Source organism: Peromyscus californicus, unplaced genomic scaffold (genome assembly GCF_007827085.1).
Source record: "Peromyscus californicus insignis strain IS unplaced genomic scaffold, ASM782708v3 Scaffold_4__1_contigs__length_199733344, whole genome shotgun sequence".
NCBI lineage: Eukaryota > Metazoa > Chordata > Mammalia > Rodentia > Cricetidae > Peromyscus > Peromyscus californicus.
In genome coordinates, this window is record NW_026294562.1 from 169,825,657 (window position 1) to 169,840,888 (window position 15,232).

The 15,232-nt window shown below is 51.1% G+C and overlaps 1 protein-coding gene across 2 annotated transcripts in view; it reads left to right on the forward strand.

Moving 5' to 3' along the window:
* Positions 1 to 4,665: 4,665 nt before the first annotated feature.
* Positions 4,666 to 15,232, forward strand: part of LOC128095561 (zinc finger protein 180-like) — a 107,060-nt gene continuing 96,493 nt past the window's right edge. The window contains exon 1 of one of the 2 annotated variants that reach the window (XM_052714637.1): positions 4,666 to 4,778. Coding sequence is in view for 1 of the 2 variants with exons in the window: in XM_052714634.1 (XP_052570594.1) it covers positions 4,719 to 4,778 (60 nt within the window). In the remaining variant the exon portion in view is untranslated. The remainder of the gene's footprint in view (positions 4,779 to 15,232) is intronic. The other variant, XM_052714634.1, reaches the window with a different exon arrangement.

Sequence of the window (15,232 nt, forward strand, 5' to 3'; positions counted from 1 at the left end):
CACAGCAACTCTTATAAAGAAAACATTTAATTGTCATGGCTTGCTTAGTTTCAGAGGTTCAGCTCCATTATCATCATGCTGGGGGAGCATGGCAGCGTGCAGGCAGAGGTGGTGCTGGTGTTGACGTGCTACATCTTGCAGGGAACAGGAAGTCAACTGACACACTGGGCAGTATCCTGAGCATAGGAAACCTCAAATCCTGCCCCCACAATGACACACTTCCTCCAGCAAAGCCACACCTCCTAACAGTGCCATTCCCTATGAGATTATGGGGGTTATGGGTGGGGTTACATTCAGACGACCACGCCATGGAGTCCAGCTTGGTGAACCAGTAGCCTTTATTGGAGTTAGTTACGGGAGTACTGGCAAGGGGTCACTTACAGCAGCAGAAAAGACTCAAAGGCAGCTCATCACTAAAGCCCACCCCAGCATGAGTGAGAGCTCACAGAGCTGGGAACCTGCAGCACCCACACAGCCTGCTGGTGGTTCAGCAGGGTGGGGAGTGTCCTTCCCAGGCCCAGCTGGTCTGAGAGTGACTCTCAGGTCCTGAATGCCTATATTCTCCCGGGGAGGAGAGGCCTCACGTAACCCGCCAGTTTTGGGGGGTTCCCAATGCCTTTGCTCACTTCCTTAGCTTGCTCAGTCAGGTTTCCCGCAGGATGGAAGGTCTCAACTCCCTGAGAACATCCTATGTTTCACTTCCCTTTATCCCCGAGGCCTCCCTCCAGACTGCCCCCCCCCCTTTCCAAATCCCCCCCCCCCCGACTTCTGTCCTGGGGACTCAGAACCAACCGGACAGGAAGGACATCATGGAGATGTCACTCGAAGAACAACACTTTTGAGAGATATGGAAGAAGGGGTCTCTAGGGGGGTACAAATGAGGACTGCAGGCCAGGGAAGTGCCGATTGTGTTGGGATTTAAATATTAATTAATTAATTTTTGGGACAGGGTCTGTCTATGTAGCGGCTGTCCTGGAACTCACAGAGCTCTGCCTGCCTCTGGGGTTAAAGGTGTGCACCACCACTACCCGGCTGTGTTTGTTTTTATTTATTTAGAGACAGGGTCTCACTAGGTAGCCCTGGGTGGTCTGGAACTCACTATGTCACTGCCCTCTTCGGGAACACGAGCTACTCAGAACTTACTGAGCTGTGAGGAGGCAGAAACTGGCTACATCCACCTTTTTCTGCGTGTCACTTTTGAATTGTTTTTTTTGTTGTTGTTGTGTGTGTGTGTGTGTGTGTGTGTGTGTGTGTGTGTGTGTGTGTGTTGGAATTTACTTAATTAGAGGTTTGTTTTTATTTTTCAGTTTTTTACTTATGTGTCTGAGCACGTGTCTGAGTATATGCCACATGTGTGGGTGTCTGCAGATCTGTCATGCATTTATCTGATTGTTCTATTATCAATAAAAACTCGAGAGTCAGATATTGGGCTAAAAACCTGATAGATCAAGAAAGCTGCGGAGGAATGAACAGCGCACCTGCTCGCCATGCTTCCCAGATCGGAAAGCCTGTGAATCTTTCTAAGCTCCTCGCTCCTCCTTCCTGGTCCTCCCAAAATCTCTATGGCTAATTCCTGTCAGCTAGTTCCTAACTCTGGCCCCTGATTCAAGGTTAACTTTATTAAGACTCTCAGAGTGTCACAGTGTGATCAAATATCCCTGCAACAGACCTGAGCAAAGGGAGTGGAGTCCCCTGGCACTGGAGTTACGGGGTTGTGAGCGGCTAGATGTGGGTGGTGGGAACTGAACTCTGGTCTTCTTCAAGAACAGTAAGTGCTCTTAACAGCTGAGCCATTTCTTTGTCCTTAATTTTTTAAAATTTATCTCCTCCTCCTCCTCCTCCTCCTCCTCCTCCTCCTCTTCTTCGACTGGGTCTCACGTTGCCCAGGCTGGCCTGAGACTCACCATGCAGCATGCAGACTGGTTATGAATTAGACACCAGCTTGGGCTACAAAGTGAGACCATGTCTCAGAAACCCAAATCAGCCATACCTGAAGAGCCCCCCACACAAAATGACTGATGCCATTCACAAGAGCACCATGGGTTTCTGGGGGCCTGCCATGACCTCCCCTTGTCTGGGTGCATGAACAATCTTGGTTTTTTGTTTGTTTGTTTGGAAAATAAGCAAAACTAAAGCTGCACGTGCAGAAGAAATATTTTGTGTTCTGCGCAGCTTACAGGGCGAAGCAATACACTTTCTGCAGTCCCTGGATTTCAGCATCCTGCATCCCTGTGTCCATCCCAGCAGGAAACCAGAGGTGTCACATGTCACAAGGAAGCCAATCAGCTGGCTGAGATGGTCAACTCCCAGGGACAGAAATTTTGAGAGCTCACAGAGACCCACCTGCCTCTGCCTGCGGGAGTGCCACCGCTGCCCCGGCTTTGGGGGTCCATTTGTAAAAGCGGGTCACAGGTACTTCCCTACATGGGAGTAAGTGGCACCAACTCCACCACCTCTTGAACTGGGCCGGTCATGTGACTTGTTCACCAATAGAATGGTGAGTGCTTATGTTCTGAGCTTGGGCAGCCAGAGGCCTTGTAACCTCTTGGGGTTTGCCTCTCTGAACATGAGAGATGACACCAAGGAGTGCCAGCTGTCCTCACTGATGTCACGCCCTCTAAACAGCCACTAGGCCACAGATGCTGCCACAAGCCTACCCGCTGAGCCCAAACTACAACCACAAGCCACAGAATTGTGATCAGGACAAATGGTTGCTGTTCCAATCTGCTAAATTCCTGGGGCGATTTGTTACCCTGCAGATGCTGACCAACTCATCCTTGGCTTCTTGAAGGGACTCTGGCCAGCTCCAGTATGGCAAACCTGGCTCTGGCAGGGCCTTGCCCCTCCCCTATTCCCTCTGCCTTGCTAAAAACTGTTAGATCACATTCCTAAAGCTAGCCACCAAGGTCCGTTCCCTTATTTGGCCACTTCCTCCTCCTGAGGCTGACTACCAAGGTCCAGCCATCAAAGTATTGAAGTCCAGCAATCAAAAACCCCCTTTGGCTGCCCTAATTAACATGCCCGATTAAAATTAAACACTTTATCCTAACACAGGGTTTCCCCTTTTGCCTTTATAAACCGCCATTTTCCTATGGGTCACATCTGTCTCCTCTCTATCCAGAGCCGGTCCTTGGTCCCTGTGGGGCAGATGTCTCTCCCCCCAATCCCTGTCCCTTCCCCTTCTCCCTCTTCCTCTGCCTCCTGTCTTTGTCTCTTATTTCCTGCCCTCTGTCCCTCTGGGGCAAATACATCTCCTTTGTGCTGAGAGCTTGCTCTTGGAGTCCTGAGCTGGGGGTACCAATCCTTTCACTTCCTATATTTAATTCTTCCTCCTATCACGCCCCCCCCATCCACCCCCCCCCCACGCCCCCCAGCTAAGCCAGGGAGTTCCTTTTGCTTGGAGTCCAAGAGGCTGAAGAGTAGCCATGGTGGTGTTCAGGGAGTGGGTGGGCTGCGCAGATGAGGTGTTTGCAGCGGGCAGAGGAACAGGAAAGCAATGCCTTATTCGACAGGACAGGAACATCTTGGGGACACGTGGCCGGCAAAGCGGGAGGGAGGAGGTCCCAGAGGGAGCTCAGCGCGGGGCGGGCCGTCAGTCATCCTGTCTGAGATTCCTCTCCTGGGATTTATTTCCAGGTCAGCTGCATGCATGTTCCTTATCTCTGTAAGATTAGAAGGGAGGTGGGGGAGGGGGAAGGAGAGAGAGAGAGAGAGAGAGAGAGGAGAGAGAGAGAGAGAGAGAGAGAGAGAGAGAGAGAGAGAGAGAGAGAGCATCACTGCTGTGTGACTCCTCCAAATTCACACACGGAAGCCCTAACCCTTATTTTACATTTTCAGGTGCGTGCAAACGAGAGTGGCGTGCGTGTGTGCGTGCGTGCGTGTTCTGGCTTTGTCTCCTTCCACTCTGCGGCTCCTGAGATCGAACTCAGAGCCACTGGGTTGGCGCAGCTGACTTTACCAAGACTGTTGAGTTGTCTTCTCTTCCCGCAGCGTGGGTCCTCACCTCTGCCCCCACACTCCCCATCTCCCTTCCAGACTCCCCATCGCTGGCACTCATTCCTGCTCATCATGTCTGCATCCCTAACAGCACCCAAGAGGGATGGGCTGTGGCGCTCCCAGAGCCGGGGGGCCTCTCTTAAGGGCTCCTCAGACTTGTGTAGTTCCGTGGGCTGGGGTGCAGCTATGACCATTCCCATTTAGCAGATGGGCACCCTGAGCCCCAGGGGAACTCCACTTCTCCAAAGCTCTCCTAAACTGAGATGTCAGCCACAGCAGCCTGGCACTCAGAGCCCCTCTTGTCACTTTGGGAACTAGTGAGCTCAAGAGGGGCAACTCTGGGATCACAGTCGTCCCCTTCCCCCGTCCCCCCCCCACCCCCCCCCCCCCCCCCGAGCTGTGGACTCAGTGGCAGTTTTGTTAGAATCTGAATTGTTGTAGCCCCCTGGCTGTGGGACTTGGAACTAATATCTCGACTTCTCTGTTTCTCATCTATAAAACTGGAAATAGAAGTGAGCTCGTTCGTTCTCCTGGTAGAGAGACTCAAGTCGAGCTCACGTGGTCGAGCTCACGTGGTCGAGCTCACGTGGTCGAGCTCACGTGGTCTGGCGTGGATGTTGCCTGGGGGACCAGTGGGCGGGGCAGAGCTACCTTCAGCACCAGCACTAGGTAGAAGCAGACGGCTCCGAGCAGCACTAGACCTCCCAGGGTGGCCCGCGACGATGAGGCCTTATGGCAGATCCTCCAGACAGGGACAGGACGTCGTCGGCAGGCTTCATGGGGTAAGCAGCCGTGGGAGCCGCAGCTGTGGGGAGCCCCCGGTGGCCTCTGGGAATCAAGGGGAAGGTCAAGACTGAAGGATCCACCCTAGCTAGCTCCTCCACACCCCTCTCCTTGTCATTCTGTCTTCGAACGTGCTTCAGTGGACCCTGTTCCTCTCCTGTTCGGTATCCTGCTGTGGCTCCCCCAGGGTCTGGGGTCCCTCACTGTCCAGTCGTGGGGTCAATTTATAACCCAGGTTCCTCTGCACACGGCGTTCTCCGCACACCCTTCTCTTCCCCCTGTTTCCAAGTGCATCAATCATCCTTTTACTCCGCCACCCCCCACCTCTCCTCTTCTGTCCCTTTCCTTACCAGAGCCTGCATAAGCCTTATGTGTGTTAGAAGCAGCTCCGATTGCCCCTCCTCCAGGAGGCCCTCCCTGACTCCCAGGCTGAGTCCTGCTCCGCAGTTCCCAAGACCGACCCCCCTCATCCCAGTCCTGTCTGTTCTGGTCTCCAGGGTCGGGGTGGGGGTGGTCTGCAGTGTCCCCCACTAGCTCCCAGTCTGGAGTGCTTTTGGTCACCAGGGTGTCTCCAGCTTGGGCTGAGCACACTTTAGCTGCTCAGTAAAGATTTCCTGGGTGGCTGAATGAGTGCCGAGCCCGAAGGGCCACCGGTGCCATCTACGCTTCAGAGGTTTTGTCTTTGGGGGCTCAGGAGATGGCTCACGAGGTAAATACTGTCATACAAGCATGAAGACCTAAGTTCGGATCCCCAGAACTCCTGTAAAAAGCTAAGCGCTTGCCTGTAACCCCCAGTGCTGAGGTTGGGGGAGAGGGTAGAGACAGGCAGGAGGGCCCCTGAAGCTCATTGGCCAGCTGGTCTAGCTGAATCGATGAACCTGTTCAGGGACAGACCCTGTCTCCAGAAAGTAAAGTTGGGTTTGGGGGCTGTACACTGGTTGGCTGCTGGTGTTTCAGTGGGTGGCAGAACACGTCAGCACTAATTGAACGCAGTGGGGTACAAAGAGGAGAGGGAGGAGAAAAACCAGGAGGGAGACACGTAGGTGGTTGGAGGAGGGCATACGGGTGGATAGGATCAAAATGCATTGCGTACAGCATGAAATTCTCAAAGAATAAACTTTTTTTTTTTTTTTTTTTTTACATTTTTTGAGACGGGGTTTTCTCTGTGTAGCCCTGGCTGTCCTGGAACTCACTCTATCGACCAGGCTGGCCTCAAACTCAGAGATCCACCTGCCTCTGCCTCCCAAGTGCTGGGATTAAAGGTGTGTGCCACTGCCTCCTGGCTCTTGTATAATATTAAAAGGACCAGCCTTAATATATTTCCCAGGGGCTCAGGAGAGAAACTATGAACTGTGAGAATTATTTTCGCGAAGTGAATCTAAGTACACCGAGCTCTTAGTCCGTCCACTTTATTCCTCTGGGATAACATCCCATTTACACAGCTTCAGTTCTGTTCTCGTGCTTAGCTCCTTTCTTGCCTGATTTCTCTCTATATTTATCTACTGCTCCCTCTAAGTTCTATCTTAATTCTCTCATCTTAATTCTGCCTCATCTCGGTCCTTCTCATCTCGTTCTTACCCAGCTAGTACTTCCCCATCTGGCTCTCCCTCATCTTCCATCTCGTCCACATGTTCTCTCTGGTCAAAATCCTCCTTATCCCTCTCAGTTCTCCGTCCTCAAGTTCTCCACTCCTCTCTTCCTCTCCGTCTCCTTATACCTCTAAGTTCTCCCAAGTCTCTGAGGTGTTCAGTTACAAACCCAAGCCATAGCAATCCTCCCCCTCCAGCCAGGTCCCCAGGCTTGAATTCTGACAGGGTCATAAAGGCAGGTAAGAATTTTCCTCAGACAGTGCCTGTCAGGCTTTCTTTTACAACCCAAAAATGACTTAGGAGACAGGTGTTTTTTGGTTTGGCCTTGGATGCTTGATAGGTATTTTAGATAAATATACTGTTAGGAGTTCTTGGAAGCACACATAGCATTATGAGAAAATCACTGTAGAAACCAGCTAACATATATGTATACATATATAAGCTAAAATATCACCAAGACTTCTTAAGCCATGGCTTGACCTTTGGAGAAGTCCTTGACTTTTCCGAGTAGTAGTTTTTGTGATAGTAGCTGAATTCCATTAGATTAGGAATGTTAGATCACATTCCTAAAGCTAGCCACCAAGGTCTAGTCCCTTATTTGGCCACTTCCTCCTCCTGAGGCTGACTACCAAGGTCCAGCTATCAAAGTGTTGAAGTCCAGCAATCAAAAGTCCCCTTTGTAAATTAATAAAAAAAAAAGAAAAAAAAAAAAAAGTCCCCTTTGGCTGCCTAATTAACACGCCCGATTAAAATTGAACACCTCATCCTAACACGAGGATTTCCCATTTTACCTTTATAAACCGCCATTTTCCTATGGGTCATGTTTGTCTCCTCTCTATCCAGAGGCGGTCCTACATCCTTCTAGGACAAATAAGACCTCCTCCCTCCCCTGTTCCCTTCCCCTTCTCCCTCTTCCTCTGTCTCCTGTCTCTGTCTCTTATGCCCTGCCCTTTTTCTGTGTGGGGCAAATACATCACCCGTGTGCTGAGAACTTGGTCTTGGGGTCCTGAGCCGATCCTTGAAGAACGCTCCCCTACTGAGCTGCCTGAGGACTGTGCCATGTGCTCCAGGTTCCCAGCTCTGTGAGCCGTCACCATGCTGGGGTGGGCTTTGGTGATGAGCTGTCTTGGAGTCAATTCTGCTCCTGTAAGTAATTCCTGACCCACATTCCTGTAAGTAACCTCAATAACACTCATCAGTTCACCAAGTTGGACTTCTGTGGTATCCTCCTTACTTTGGTCTATTGTTAGTTCCCTATTTGGGGGTGAGTGGACATTTGTTCACGTCGCCCCAGGAATAGTGTCTGAGAGGTGAAGGGGTTGCAGCGGAGGTCAGATTCATCTCTGAGCCACAGTCTGTCATATGCAAAATGGGCTAATGTGGGGCTGGGGAGATGGTCCAGTGCATAAAGTGTGAGGACCCTCAGGGCTCACACATAAATGTCAGGCAGATGGTCTGCTTCTAATTCCAGCATCTGGGAGGTGAGGCGGGCGTGGGTGGCGGATGGGGGGGTAGGGGTGAGGGGCGTTGCTGAGAGGGGCATCCTAGGGCAAGCTGGCTAGCTAGACTAGTTGTATGGGAGCCTGGGGTTCAGCTGAGAAACCCTGCCTCAGTGACTAAGGTGGGGAGCCAGTCTCGGGCCTTCATATGTACAGGGATGCATATACAAACATTCACACAGATTTACATGAGAGAAATGGCAGGGGTGGGGGTGGGGACAGCGGGGGCGGGGGGAGCTACTGTGTGGAAGGAAAGATGGACTGACATTTTGGCTAGAAAGATCTAGGGTGGCTCTGGGAAGCCAGCCGCACACCCATGTGGGTACAGAGATCTGGGGACACTTACGTGAGACAGTCACGGGCTCAGAGACCAGCTCTTTGTCTGCGTTCTTGGCTATGCACAGGTACGTGCCCAGTTGCTCTGGGGACAGTCTCCGGATAAATAGTTTCTCCCCAGTCCCGCATGGCTTCCCATTCAAGGTCCAGCTCAGCACAGGCTCTGGGTTCATGCTCGCCGCCCACTCCAGGATCACAGAGTAGTTAAGGTCACTGTAGATCACACCCTTCGAAGCCACCGGGAAGGTCACCAGTGGGATCAGGCTGGGGTTGTCTGTGAGGACAGAGAGCAAGACTTACAGGAACTTCCAGGAGACATCGACCTTTCTTCTGCCCTCCCCAGGAGCATGCACATGCACACACGCACACACACACACACACACACACACACACACACACACACACTCATGCATTCATTCACCCTCTCAGTCATTCATACATTCATACCTACTGGGGCTCACCAGCTCCTGTGTCCCATTGCCTGTGGGGCATCACAGTGACAGTAGTCACAGAATTAGCTATGCTATTACTAATAATACTAGGTTACTGAGCAGTCAGAGTTAGGCACAATTATTTATTTTTATGTGCATCGGTGTTTTGGCTGCATGTATGTCTGTGTGCGGGTGTCAGATCCCCCAGAATTGGAGTTACAGACAGTTGTGAGCTGCCGTGTGGGTGCTGGGAGTTGAACCCAGGTCCTTTGGAAGGGCAGCTAGTGCCCTTAACCACGGAACCACCTCTCCAGCCCCATGGGCACAATTATTTTAAGCTAGTTCTCTCATAACTGAGGCATTTGATTTTTTGTTTTTATCTATCATCTATCTATCTATCTATCTATCTATCTATCTATCTATCTATCTTTCTATCCATCCATCCATGTATCTATCATCTATCTATCTATCCACCTGAGACCCAGTCTCACTATGTAGCCCTGGCTGTCCTGGAACCTGCTATGTAGACCAGGCTGGCTTCAGATGCAGACATCCACCTGCCTCTGCCTCCCAGGTGCTGACATTAAAGGCGTGCGCCACCACGACCAGCATAACTGAGTATTGTTTTTTTTAAGATTTCTTTATTACATTCTTAAAAACTTGTTTTTATTTTATGTGTGGATATGTGTGAGGGTGTGGGGACTGCATACAGAGTCAGAGGACAGTTTGAAGGAGCTGGTTCTCTTTTTCCACCATGTGATTGGTGGAAGTTCACTTCAGTTCATCAGGCTTGGTGGCAAGTACTTTTTACCCTCTCAGCCACATGACTGGGGGATTCTAGGCAGGGGCTCTATCACTGATTCACACCCCCAGCCCCATCACTGGGGGATTCTAGGCAGGGGGTCTACCACTGAGCCACACCCCCAGCCCTCACTGGGGGATTCTAGGCAGGGGCTCTATCACTGATTCACACCCCCCAGCCCCTCACTGGGGGACTCTAGGCAGGGGCTCTATCACTGATTCACACCACCCAGCCCCTCACTGGGGGATTCTAGGCAGGGGCTCTATCACTGATTCACACCCCCAGCCCCTCACTGGAGGATTCTAGGCAGGGGCTCTACCACTGAGCCATACTCCCAGCCCCTCACTGGGGGATTCTAGGCAGGTGCTCTACCACTGATTCACACCCCCCAACCCCTCACTGGGGGATTCTAGGCAGGGGCTCTACCACTGAGCCACACCCCAGCCCCTCACTGGGGTATTCTAGGCAGGGGCTCTATCACTGATTCACACCCCCCAGCCTCTCACTGGGGGATTCTAGGCAGGGGCTCTACCACTGAGCCATACTCCCAGCCCCTCACTGGGGGATTCTAGGCAGAGGCTCTACCACTGAGCCATACTCCCAGCCCCTCACTGGGGGATTCTAGGCAGGGGCTCTACCACTGAGCCACACCCCAGCCCCTCACTGGGGGATTCTAGGCAGGGGCTCTACCCCTGAGCCATACTCCCAGCCCCTCACTGGGGGATTCTAGGCAGGGGCTCTACCACTGAACCACACCCCCAGCCCCTCACTGGGGGATTCTAGGCAGGGGTTTTACCACTTAGCCACACCCCCAGCCCCTCACTGGGGGATTCTAGGCAGGGGCTCTACCACTGAGCCACACCCCCAGCCCCTCACTGGGGGATTCTAGGCAGGGGCTCTACCACTGAGCCATATTCCCAGCCCCTCACTGGGGAATTCTAGGCAGGGGCTCAACTGCTAAGCGTTGTTTCTGCTCTTTATTTTGAGACAAGAGTCTCACTAAGTTAGTTGTTCAGGACGGTGACCCTCCTGCCTCAGCCTCTTGAGTAGCTGGGACTACAGGCCCAAGCCACCAGGTCTGACTGCATTAGGGGCTTTATAAGAAGAGGAAGGGAGACTGGAGCTGACGCACTTGTCCTATTTGCCAAGTGAAACCATCTGTCCAGTTGTAGCAAACACGGGCCCCTCACCTTGCGCTAGCCCTTGGGCCTCCCTGCTTCTAGAACCTTTTGCCAAACAAAATGTCAGTTTTGAAATAGAGGCTATGTGTATGGGACGGAATCTCAGGTATCCCAGACTGTCCTCAGACTCACTACGTTGTCCTGAACTGCTGATCATCCTGCTTTGTCCCACTACGTGCTGAGATTTGTGCTATGGTAGCCCACGTTCTGATTAGTGTTTTCTTTTGTCAACTTGACCCAAGTTGCTAAAGTTATCCGGAAATAGGGAACCTCAATTGAGAACATGTCTCCTTAAGGTTGGCCCATAGGCAAGTCTGTGGGGTCATTTTCTTTTTCTTTTTTCTCTTTCCTTTTTTTTTTTTTTTTTTTTTTTTTTTTTGGCTTTTTGAGACAGTATTTCTCTGTATAACAGTCTTAGTTGTCTGGAACTCACTCTGTAGACCAGGCTGACCTTGAACTCACAGAGATCCACCTGCCTCTGCCTCCAGAGAGCTTGGATTAAAGGTGAGCGCGCGCCACTACGGCCCAGCTCACTGGGAGCAGTGACATTCCTGAGAGGGTGGTCCTGAGTGACATAAGAAAGCAGAGTGAGGGTCTGGAGAGATGGCTCAGCGGTGAAGAGCACTGGCTGCTCCTCCAGAGGACCTGGGTTCAAATCCCAGCACCCGCATGGCGGCTCACAACTGTCTGTAACTCCAGTTACAGAGGATCCTACACCCTCACACAGACATACATGCAGGCAAAACATGAATGCACATCAATTAAAAAAAAAAAGAAAGCAGAGTGAACATGGAGAGCAATCCAGTAAGCACTTCTCCTCCATGGCCTCTGCTTCAGTTCCTGCCCTCAGGTTCCTGCCTAGACTTCCCTTTTGATGGACCTTTGCCCGGAAGCCTAAAATACACCTTCTCCATGTTTTATCACAGCAATAGAAACCCTATCTACAGCACCTGATTTTAAACTTCCATTCTTTATAAATTATCCAGTCTTGGGAGTCTGTGATAGCAAGTTTCTCTTACAGTCTTACATGGGGTGACTAATGACTGTACCAGAGATGCCCTGTTTGGCCCTGCAGGGTGTTGGGAGTCTGATTTCTGAGAACTGAGTCCCTCTATGTGGGCCTCACTCACACTTGACTTGAATGTGCTCTGTTGAACTCCCGTGGGGCTTGCTGGTGTCCAGAACCTCAGTGTCTTGAGTTGCCACATTCCTGATGACCAAGCTGCCCTCTGTGTGCGGTATGACGTCTTGGCTAGTGTGAGGAAGTCCCAGAAGGCCCTTGGGAGAGATCATGGCTGGTGGCCGGGCTTCCGGCTCTCCGGACCAAGAAGTGCTGAGAACTCCATCAAGGGTTCTGGGGACGGGCAGGTGGGTGCCAGCTCCTTCCATCTGGGCCAACTTGGAGGCTGCTGAGCAGGTGCAGGAGGTGAGCAGGGTACCTTGAAAGGGGCAGGGAGGCGGAGGGGACAGTAAGGAACAAGTGAGACCACAGGTGACATGCTACCCGCAAGTGTCACCTGCCCACAAGTGAACCAATGGTGCAGATGCTGGAGAAAGTGGTGGTGGGGTTGAACACCTGGTCCCCACCAGGTGGTGTCATTTGGGAGAGGTAATGGAACCTAGAGGACAGAGATTCTAGGTTCATATATATATATATATATGGTTTTTCGAGACAGTGTTTCTCTGTGTAACAGCTCTGTTACTTTGTAGACCACGTTGGCCTCGAACTCACAGAACTCACCCGCCTCTACCTCCCAAGTGCTGGGATTAAAGGTGTGCGCCACCACTGCCCGGCTGAGGACAGTGGTTCTGAACCTGTGGGTCTCAACCCTCTGGGAGTTGATTGACCCTTTCACAGGGGTTCACATATCAGATAATCTGCATACCAGATATTTACATCATGATTCATAACAGTATCAAAATCACAGTTATGAAGCAGCAACGAAAGTAATTTTATGGCTGGGGGTCACCACAACATGAGGAACTGTATTAAAGGGTCGCAGCATTAGGAAGGCTGAGGACCTCTGCTCTAGGAGAGAGACTCTTGCTGGAGGAAGTACATCACTGTGGGCGGGCCTTGAGTGTCTATAACCCAGCCATGCTTCCTGTTCTCTCTCCCCTCTTCCTGCGGCTGATTGAAAATGTGACCAACCAGCTTCCTGATCGGGTGGCCATGATTCCCAACTGGATTCTACCCCTCTGCAATCAAACCAAAATTAACCCTTTTCTTTCGTAACCTGCTTGTCAGGGTAATTTCAACAACAGCAACAGGAAAGCAGTTAATACAAGAGACAGCGAGGCCTGGAGTGATGGTGAAAGCTTGCAGTCCCATTGGTGGGTAAAGATGGGAGGGTCGGGAGTTCAAAGCCAACCACATATCAAACTGGAGGCTCATCAAGGCCAGAAGAGGGTATCAGATACCCTAGATTTGGGTTTGAAGGTGTTAGGTCTCATGTAGCAGGCTCTCTTGGACTGCCAACCCTCAAATCACGGAACAGAGACTTATTATTAATTATGAATGCTCGGCCTTGACTTAGGCTGGTTTCTAGCTAGGTCTTTAACTTAAAATAACCCATTCCTGTTAATCTATGTGCTGCCCTGAGGCTTGTTTACCTCATCTACTTACTGTCCATCCTGCTTTCCTCCATGTCTGTCTGTCTGTCTCCTGCCTCTCTCTCTCTCTCTCTCCTAGATTTCTCCTCCTACTTATTCTCTCTGCCCACCAGCCCCACCTGTTCCTCTACCGCCTAGCTATTGGCATTCAGGTTTTTATTAAATCAATCAGGTGCCTTAGGCAGGCAAGGTGAAACAGCAATTCATCTTCATATAGTTAAACAGATGCAGCATAAACAAATGCAACACACCTTTACATCGTTAAACAATTATTCTGAAACACATAGTTCTTTTTTTTTTCCCCTAAGACAGGGTTTCTCTGTGTAGCTTTGGTGGCTGTCCTGGATCTCACTCTGTAGACCAGGCTGGCCTTGAACTCACAGAGATCGCCTGGCTGGGATTAAAGGCGTGCGCCACCGCTGACCACACATAGTTCTACTCCACAACAGCCTTGGGCAGTGCAAATATCCAGAAATGATCACAACCTGGACTGCAGGAGGATTTCTGATGGGAGATAAAAGCCGGCATTCCTCCGGAGCTTGTGAAGCCAGTTCCCACCTGCCGAATGGAGTCATTTCCCTCACAGCTGGCAGAAGGGACACGTGACTACCTGTGGCGCTTATCAGCATGTCAAAGCGCACACTGGCCACCAGGCTTCCTCAGTATCCCAAGTGCCTGTTACACACTTCAAGGCCCCAGGCCCGTCTCCTGCCTCTTCCCTTCCCCAGAGACTCACCCTCCTCACAGTCCGCTGTTCTCTACTACCCCCACACTTACACTCTGTTCCCACTATTCCCTCTCTTACCCCTTCACTTCCTCTCTGAGCCCTCAATCCTCTCTCCGCTCTATTCTCTACCATTTGCTACCTAGCGATCTCCGCTGTTCTCTCCTGCTCTCTAGCCCTGGTCATGTTCAGTCCACTTCTTTTTCTGTCTGCTCTCTGCTCTCTCCCTCCCCCTCTCATATCTATAATGAAAACCTTAACCGTGTCATGGAGCGGTTATGTCAACTTCTTTACCGAGCTCCCCTCACATACCACAGGTAATTCTGGGTCACCTAGTGTGGGTGCTGGGAACTGAACTCAGGTCCTCTGGAAGAGCAGCCAGTGCTGTTAATTACCTGATGTCCTGAGTTCGATCCCTGGAACCCACAGAAAAAGGTGGAAGAAGAGAACTGAGTCCATACAGTTGTTCTGTGACCTCTGTATGCACACTACTGCACACCACCCACACGTACATGCTAATAATAAAGGTGTTTGTGTGTTGGGTAAGAATCCCAGAATCTAATCTATAACTTGGCTCTGGAATTCTGCCTCTCATCCAGTACAGTTCAATTTTTTTTCTCTTAATTTTGCATTATTTAAGAGGCGTTTTTTTGCCTGCATGTATGTCTGTTTTTACCCTCAGTGGTCAGACCCTCAAGGGACCATTTCTGAGCCTCCACAGGGGTGTTGGGAACTGAACCTAGGACCTTTGCAAGTGCAAAGTGTTCTTAACTGCTGAGCTATCTCTTCAGTCCCCACTCCATTTTTGTTGAGGTTTTTTTTGTTTTGTTTTTTGTTTTGAGCAGGGCTTTCTCTGTGTAGCCCCTGGCTGCTCTAGAATTCCACTCTATAGACCATGCTGGACTTCAATTCTCAGAAATCTGCTTGCCTCGGCCTTCTGAGCGCTGGGATTAAAGGTGTGTGTCACCACCTTTAATATGTCAAGAATCCATATTCCCTACAGAGACCTAACACAAAAGAGTTACCCCCCCCACCCTCAATTCCTCCAGCCCCTCAGGGCTCAGAGAAGGAGGCCTGTGGCTGTGTGGAGGTGACTGGGCTGAGGCATCTTTGGTCAGAACTTGAAATGGGCCTGGTGGGAGACCTTGGGAAGCATCTCTCAGAGTTTGAGAGATGAGGGGCCCTAGACTTGTATGAAGTCCCCCGGAGTGCAGTGGTGAGGAGCAGGTATGCCTATGTAGGAGGGGCCTTGGGAAATGACCCACGCTGCCAGCATTT